At 34.7% G+C, this 9,285-nt stretch overlaps 1 protein-coding gene across 1 annotated transcript; it reads right to left on the reverse strand.

Moving 5' to 3' along the window:
- Positions 1-318: 318 nt before the first annotated feature.
- On the reverse strand, positions 319-8,323 carry LOC100376719 (mitochondrial 2-oxodicarboxylate carrier). The gene is made up of 8 exons (XM_002733999.4): positions 8,127-8,323; positions 7,270-7,318; positions 6,726-6,809; positions 5,756-5,885; positions 5,370-5,480; positions 4,309-4,473; positions 3,680-3,861; positions 319-3,195 (listed from the first exon to the last, which is right to left on the reverse strand). The coding sequence occupies exons 1-8, from the start codon at positions 8,182-8,184 to the stop codon at positions 3,081-3,083; spliced, it is 894 nt and encodes a 297-aa protein (XP_002734045.2). The 5' UTR covers positions 8,185-8,323; the 3' UTR covers positions 319-3,080.
- Positions 8,324-9,285: the final 962 nt, after the last annotated feature.

The raw sequence follows: 9,285 nt of genomic DNA on the forward strand, positions 1-9,285 counted from the left end.
AAGTCGACAACAGAGCTAAAAAGTGGCGTTGCTGCAATGACTAAAGCATCTCAAGATGTTCTAAACTTATTTCCTGATTGACAGTGTGATTTAATGATTATTTGAAACGCGTGCCAATTTAGTCATCCTAAACAATATGTGAAAGCAATCTGCTGTAACATTTCAACCAACACAGATGAGTAAAAAATATGCAGCAGTACACGTTTCCAGTTACGACAACATTACGATTGAGCTATTTGCCATGTAATGATCAGATCTGTTATAATCAATATTATTCCATCCATGGTGGCAAACATGTTATAATAAATAGGTCAAACATTTCCATATTCAAATTATTTATTTAAAGTCTTTTGTAACTAAAAATACATTCATAAATATGTGGCAGACATAATACTAAATATAATTTAAATTAATTAAGTTGTATCACTCCAATGTACATTTCTATTTTATTGGAGAAATATTAACTTAATTAAATTTAAGTCACTTCGATGTACATTTCCTTTTCATTTGAATGTGAATATTTACCATGATTTAACTAATTTGTACCATGACTGTAACATGTTTTGGCCAATCAAATCTTTGCTTTCAAACAATGTCAGTATTTTGATTGAATATACAATGCAAAATTACGGTGTATACCTAAAGAAATTTCAAAATATCCATTGACCAATTCAAAACAGTCATGGTACAAATCATTCACAGTGAAATATTACTTCAGATAAGGCACAATATTAAAGGAATGAAAAATCCAAGTTGTGATGAGCAAATTCTTGCAATTCAGGTTATAGGCAAAAGATTTTCTATGGGATGAGGTAAACATTTTAAATAAATTAAAACCTTTCCAAATCGATTTATTTATAGTAAAATCAGATATTTTAATTGTCACTAAAAAAACATTCGCAATTGTGAGGCATACATGTTAAATATTATAAACTGCTTTAAACAGTGTAAATCGTGACATTTTGTAGCTGTGAAAAAATTCATTTGGGGTTCTACAACAAAGTGTCTACAGCTTTCCCAAAATGTTGTCTTCGTAATTATTAGATTGCGTAAATTCCTAGCAATGAGAATTAGGCAATTTACAGTACCAGAGGGGTGTAGGTTGGAGGTGAGGTGTGTAAGAAAATCTAAAAACTATTTTGTGTAAGCCAAATTTGCTGTATATTGTGCTGAACATCTGCTGACGGTTGATCCTAACCTCTGACATTGCTCCTTTACTAAATGTTGGCAATTTTCATTTCCTAGATAAATCTTTTTATAACAATGATTGCATATATTCTGTACTCAAACGGGAGCTTTGGAGTTTAATTTTGATTCACAGCTGTAATAAAACTACCATATTTGCTCTATTAGTAAAGGGCGTTTCCAATAGAAATGCACATAAACCAATAATTCAATTTATTGAAAATACGACTTTTTTGATCATAGACACAACTCAGTCATTTACCTAAGTCCATGTGCTATTAATAGAGCAATACAAGTACTGCATTTTAAAAATATACACAAATTGTAGGATTTTAGGATATTTTAAAACTAGACAATTATTATGAAGAATTTATCAAAAATATGTTCAAGATATTCACATGAGGGGATCACGTGTTCATAGAGCTGGTAGAAGTGACTTCATGAATGGTAATGGCGAGTGGTAAATACAGCCCAGGATAGCACGAATATCACCCAGGTCTATGAATTAGTGATATCATGATAACCTTCTCATCACATGACCAACTCCAAGTGTCATAACAAGAGATTTCGATTTCAGGAAACTACGGTTACGAATGATATGCTAATTTATGCTAATTAGGCATTTGCCGTTACAGCTGTCGATGGTTTTCGAAATTGGCAGAAGTATTTCTTTCCTTCTCGTCAATATTTTTATAAATAACCTTTAAGTTGTCATTACCACGATTTATTGTCATTTCATCATGAGTTGTTGTTATCCAGTCTGAAATTCTTATAATGCAATGATAAAAACCGTACAATCGCATGTTTTGTACTCTCTGCATACTACTAGAGCATGCACAGACCGATGACGTTTATCATGCATATTAGCCTGTTTTGTGTGAAATGATGTTTATGTGAATAATAAGCACCATTGTCATGTGATTGAAATGGTTGGTAAATTTCACAGTGCACATCTCAAAGTTGTATTGTCAGAAACAATTTTTGAAAACCTCTTAAACGTTGACTATAAACTTGAGACAAAAAACGAATGTCAATGTTAAGGCATATTTCACTAGGTTATTATTATTTACACTACACTATTATATCCAGCTATATATACTGCATAACCTGGTGCATGCTAAAAACAACTAACCTAAGTGGTATGTGATATTTGATGTTAGTAATTTCGTAGTTAGTAGTTTCCATGAGTAAAATTCTGTGAATTATGTAAGGTTGTACTGGAAACACAGCAAGAGTGTGGTGTACATCGCACAACAATCTTACTAAGGGACGACATCAAAAGATGGATGTCGGATAAAAAAACTTATTTCCTTTAGTTTGGGGGTGGGGGGTTTTGACCTCAAAAAGTTTCCATCCGACAAAAACAATTTTATTTTTTAATGAAGTCAAAAAAATCTTGGAGTATTTGTAGTTCGTTTTTTTTCTATCCAATCATAGACAGAAATAACCGAAAAGAGAAAAAAACAGAAAAATGGTTTGGTTCGAGTGTAAATCTGTGCATTTGTAAAATCTTTTTACACCCACCCGACAGCCAACTGCTATGCAATACTACAGTCCGATTATCAATTTGTATTTAAAGGTGAATATAGTCTGACGCCATGACCAATATTTATCAATTAAGTTTCAGTGGGGGGTAGGGGGGTTTGTAAAAAAACTAAAGAAATTAAGTTTTTTATCCGACATCGATCTTTTGACGTCGTCCCTAAGAAATGCATCGTAAAGAATTTTGTTTTTGAGATATTATCATCTTCAAAAGCGATTCTACGATTTGTTGAGAGCCATAAAATTTGAGAACACAATCACAAAAATTACTATGCGAATGCTCTGTGATGGTAAATGGTACAGATTTAAATAAAACATTGGCAAAAATACATATACAATATTATAAAATATCATCATGTATTTTTTTTCAGCCATTCATATGAATATTCAAACACCAGCAGCATAATAGCACCACCAGGTCCTAGACGCATTACTTTCGGTAAAAGTCCTTTGTATAGAGCGAAGAACCTGAAAAAAATACAGAAACATGATCACTTTTACAAAATCTCTTGGAATGCATAAATATGAACCAGTTCATTCAATATACAATGTACATACATACGGTACTTACTATTCCAAAAAAAATTGAATTTGCTTCTCTACAAAGTTGGAATAGATGACACAGTCCTCATGTTTTGATTATTTGATTCATGAAGATGTAGCAAAGTAACAGCATTTAAATAAATTACACTGTTTACTATAAAATCGTAGATCAGGAATCATTATAATTTGTCACATTTGCGATGTTGTAATGCAAATGAAATAACCATGATATCCCACGAGTGTGTGAAGTGAATCAAATGTGAACCTCAACAAAGATTATTGTCTGAACAAAACACTGATACTTGCTAAATGGTTGTTTTGTTTTGGTTTGGTTGCTGAAAAAAAATCATAATGAATTTATGTATGCCTTTATTAAAAAGATACCAATACCATCTTTGATCATACATACCCTTCTTCCCTGTACACAGTTGCCATGGTTTTAAAACATGTTCGGTATTTAATTTCTCCAGGAACAGGCTGTGGTCCTTGTATTCGACTTTTCGCTACATCAAACGGTATATTCATGACAGAAGACAATGTACCTGAGACGAGGCCGATCGCGAACTTCCGACAAAATTCTAGTTTAGGATCCTGAGTAAATAAAAACACAAAAGATAGAGGTATGCAAGCGGTGTGATATGCCAGCATCCACTGTGTTCTGTGATGCTATTGGTTATATATTGGTTTGATTGAGGCATACAGAATGGAGTCACTTTCATAAGCTAGTAAAGTGCCAGAACACACTTCTCGATAGATTCTTGATAAAACATATATGCATATTTTTAGCCCAGCTACATTCTAAAAAAAATTTAACCACAATGCATCATAATCAGATCCTTTGAGTGACTTCTCCTCAAAATCGTTTGAACAAATTGAGCCGAAATGTTGCTTGAATAGTACCGGTACATAACATTGTGCACCTCAATTCAGGTCGTCAGCTAGTTTGATAACCATTTTAAATGTTATTTTCTCCTGTTCTCATTGGTCTGCCTCAGCAAAATGAGGAAGAAAGAAAGACCATAAATTAATTATTCTTACCTCTGCAGCTGGAATCCATCCTTTCACATTGTGGTAGAAACTGAAATACACACAGTTGAATACACCATGTCTTCCCAATGTTGCAGTTAAACCTTTATTTAAACCTTTCAATCCAAACCCGTTCTCTCTAACAATGATTCGAGCTGTGGCAAAGGCTGACGGTTGCTGAGGTAGATAAACAATAGGAAAGAATTTGATAAAACATTTCAATGTTCCTCTACCTCCCCTTTTAAGCCTCCATCCAATGTAATTCAAAACTGGTACCTATTTGATGGGGTTCTGTTCATCAATCGTCATTTCTCAGGCATGCACCGATTATTTTCTTCATAGTTTTTACAAAGATAAGACAGAATGTTATATATAAACACGTAAAATTGCTTTTTTTTGATCAAAAAACACTAAAAGATATGTTAATGTTGCCTACCAATCTTTAGGCAATCCTAGGCACATTTTTTTTTCAAACTTGATATTGACAACACTCACGTCATTTTGTTTTGATTCAAAATGGTCAATTGAAGGCCACTCAACTTTTTCTCACGTATCCTATCCATTATTGGAATAAACTTTTACCAATTTGGTTTCAATTTGGTACAAGGGCAAGACACAATTGTTTTCAGGTTTTTGTTAAATTTACTGAAACCATGATAGTGTTTGGACCACCAAAACAACAACATTAATCATCAGCTAAGTAGTATACTACATGGTTTGAACATCCCAAGATTGTTATGTAATTATTACTTATTGTTACATCAAACCATTTTTGAGGGGGGCACTATTCGGCTAAATGTGTGCAGTGTATCACAGGTTAACAATGACTGAGCTATAACAATGACATGCTTCTGTATACCCCTGACCAACGACTGCATTCTCAGATGCAGGACCGAGTTAGTACATACCAGTACCGTTTGCCCACTTGTTTTGATAGCGTTCTCATTAGCATGTGTGTCCAAACTAAATAATAAAATGCATCAGCCACATGTAGATATATATCACAACAAAATAGAAAACAGGATCCCTACACTGCCCTCATAGTTAACAATTTATACATAGGATTACTTTACTTCTGCTAGAACGGTTGCCCTTTCAGCTTGCAGTTTAACCTTCACAACTTCAAATGGGTTGATAACAAACGCTTCTGTCAGACCTGAACCCAGTCCTGCCAAAGTAAACGTCTGCAAAAAAAAAAGAAAATCTGATAAATGTGAATTTTTACTTTCCTTTTTTTCAAATTGGATCAATCATGACATATTGAGAATTGTTATGATATTTTTATTTTTCCTTCTTTCAACTTTGATAGTTGAATCCCATAAAATAAGACATTTTAAAAATGTTTATGGCTTATAAGAAACATCGACCATCAAGCAGGAAAGTTCGTAAATATTACTTTTCTTATAACAAATACGGACATAATTTATCATGAGTCACTTAAGCTCTCGACACCACGTACCAGGGCGTTCGGCTCCACTGCTCCAAAAAGGAATATTTTCTTGTATTGCTCAAAGGTGAAAAACTTGACAGCTCTTTTGGGTGTTTCAGCCATAATTGGTGGCAAGATACCCTTGTAGAAAGAGGCGATCCTGAAAAGAATTTTTTTTGTTTTTTTTTCAAAGTTACACAAATACAATCAAAGGTAAACACAATTATAAGAAATATAACTACATTTATCAGTAGTCAATAGTTACAGTGGGTTCTCTATCTGGGTCACCTGCTATTTGCATATTTTATAATAACCAGTACCATATTTTTTTTATCAGGAAATAAGTTTTTTGCGAGGTTAACTGTTAAAAACAAATTGTTTTTTTCTTCAACTTTTGTTGTTTCGTTACCGAAAAATGGATATTTGTGAGTATGAATATTACAGTATTGATTAACCTAAAATATTTTATTTTAGGTGAAATTAATTCCCACTAAAAAGACATTTTGGGTGTTTTGTATGGAGCTTATTTTCCTTGATTTTTGACGAGTTGAATATAAAATACAGGAACAACAGTATATTCGCTGGATTGTATTTTCACTTAATCGTTCCTTCAGGGAAAAATTAATTCCAAAGAAAAATAAAATATTCTACAGTATACTGTATTTGCTCTATTAGTATCATCATGCACTCACATAAATTACAAAGGTATTTCTATGGTCAAAACAAGTTATACAGAATGCAAAAAGTGTACTTCTATCAGAGATGCACTTCCAATAGAGCAAATACGATATATAAATATGAATACTACAGCATATTGATTGGGCATGAATAATTAACCACTGTCACTCATTTGTCATGTGACATGAACATATACATACACACATCATATATAACTGACCATACCTCTAATAAACAAGAAATAGATTACTGATAGATTGTGGCCAGCCTCAAGATATAAAACAACAATAAACAGCGTCCTCACATGCAACTCTGCACTTACCCTTCTGACCTGTATATAGATCGGAAGCAGTCCGCCAGCGATTTGTACGCGGTTGGATCATTTGCACCACCTTGAATTTGAAATCTGTACGGTGTCGGGAAAATCAGAAACAAATGTTGGAAATAAAAACTATGCTTTTGCTTTTGATAGAGACATGATAATTATGACCCATCATTGTCGAATGAGTTTTACTGATACAAGTAATCAAAATGCAAGAGAGACTGACCTGAAAGTACAACTAAGGAAAATCAAACATGCTTCTATATTGCAAATAAAGTACAATCACACTAAGAAGTCATTTCTGTATAAAATAGCATGTGCTAAAGTAAATGCCATACCGGGAAAGGTTTTTACATAAAAACAGTAGCATAATTCTAATATGATCTTTTTTTTACATTTTACATGTACTGAGTGCACCAAGGCACATATATTGACGTCAATTGGCAAAATCTGACATAAAATGCATGTTTGCTAATGGAATTGTACCAAACGAGGCATTCTGGTGATGTGTAGTGGTGCATTTTATATTTCTCGATGTCCTTACCTGGTTTTAATCAAATCCAACGGATGCATCAGACTAACTTCAACAATGCCTATCAAATAGAATGCAATATAGTTGTATATCTGCTGTATTGCTGGATGCAAATCAGTTGTTATGCCGTTTATGAGTTATACGTATCGGAACTTGTCGTTCAGCGGCTAACTAATTTTGTATCACAACAACTTAAAATTACGCCAATCAACAAGATTTTGAATCCTACTTCAGAACACACTAAGCACAGCTAGCCTAGGATGTACAAAATGTTCCATGTTCAAAATCAAAGTTTGCTTGGTTGCAGTGGTAATATATGTCATATAGTATATATATAGTAAGATAGGGGGTTGCTGCAGTTTAGCGGCTCTTATTGGCTGCTTAAGCTATTTTGATATTACGCTGCGGCCATATTACTCTGGTCGCCCCGCAACGTATACCACGACTAAGAGAGCTGCATAAACTGCAGCAAGAAGGGGGGGGGGGGGGTCAGAGTATGGCGCGAAAAGTGTTAAAACTAAATCAACATTTAATCATAGATATATATTAAATAGAAATTCATGGGATATGTTGGTCAGTATTGACGATTTGTTGGATGTATTCGCATTTCACCCAAACCATGCTCTAGTTTAACTGCGGTTCATTGCCCTTCTGTGTCGGTCTTTACTTTATTGTTATTCGGTGTGTACACTGTGTAGATGCATGGAGGCGATATAGCGACTATCGACATTAGATTAAGAACAGATCAGATAAGTAAAGATCAGCCGTCTACCACAGTTTTGAGCGACAGAACCCTCGGACAGAACCACAGCTATTCAAAACACAGCTGGCCTATGATCTATGATAGAGGGAATGGTGTACATGCTTACCGGCGAGTCCTCCAGCGGCAAGTTGTTGAGCAGCCTGTTTAGCCTTGCTTTCTGTCATCGTGGTGTACCTTCTTCGCTTCTATGCATGTGTCGTCAACTAAAACTGGCCTAATTATGACACAGTGCAGCGCGAGTTCATAAAGTAACTGCAACCACAAGCCGTTTATACCATGGAGGTCTATACCTAGGTCGGGAGGTCATTCGCTTTTCCGGAAGTATTTTATTTGTACGGTCGTCACAACTGCGCCTGCGTGCATAACAAGCTACTACAGTTTACGGGGCTGTAGTTCTTCGCAAAGCACTGATAAAAAAAAATATATGGTAAACCCAACTGATTTTTCGCACCAAGGAAGGGTAAACATCCATGAATCATTTACCATTTGGTGTTAAAAGTAAAAGGGTTATTACATATATATTGAAAAATAAAGTAGTTATAAGATTCTAAGTACTGATGGTTGTCACGATTTTTTTTCAAAACAGTTTTTTTTTTTTCAAAACAATAATAACTGGGCAAAACGCCGACTGCACTCTTGAAATAAATAATTTTGACGAATTTTCCCTTCTATTTGAACAACCCCTCTTGACGTATTACATGTAATAGAGGGTGGAGACAGTTTGCTGGCCGGAGCAGGCGCCATGGCTTGAACCCGGTAATTACATACTTTTTAGCTAAAGTTACATTACCAGTGCATCAGTTTATAAAATATATTTTGAGCGTGGAATATCATTTCTGATTATGATACGTAGACTGTCGACTGTCCTCGGGCCTATTGTGCATCCTAAACATTCAAACGCCAAAGGCGCTTGATATGAAATGCGAAGCATTTCGTCAAGATTTGTTTGTGTTATGATATCAAAAACTGCTATTACAATTTACATTGTAAAAATTCGTCTACTGTGGGAGGTGTCGCAGTCGCGTATAGTACAGTCAAAACAAACTTCGCGTAACTCGTGGGCGATCCGAGTATCAAGCAAACCCTGACCTTTTTCACGACTGGCTACGATAAAATGACAGACATCATCGCGACTATTTCATTTGCATATGAAAGTACCCGGATCTGGTAAGAAATCTTACGTAACGGTAAGAAATCTTGCGTAACGGCACTCCATACTTCCTGTCCTGGCGTTCGCAATTTATTCACGCCAATTACGTTTAAAC

Source organism: Saccoglossus kowalevskii, chromosome 2 (genome assembly GCF_978046115.1).
Source record: "Saccoglossus kowalevskii chromosome 2, keSacKowa6.1, whole genome shotgun sequence".
In the NCBI taxonomy this organism is placed as follows: Eukaryota; Metazoa; Hemichordata; class Enteropneusta; family Harrimaniidae; genus Saccoglossus; species Saccoglossus kowalevskii.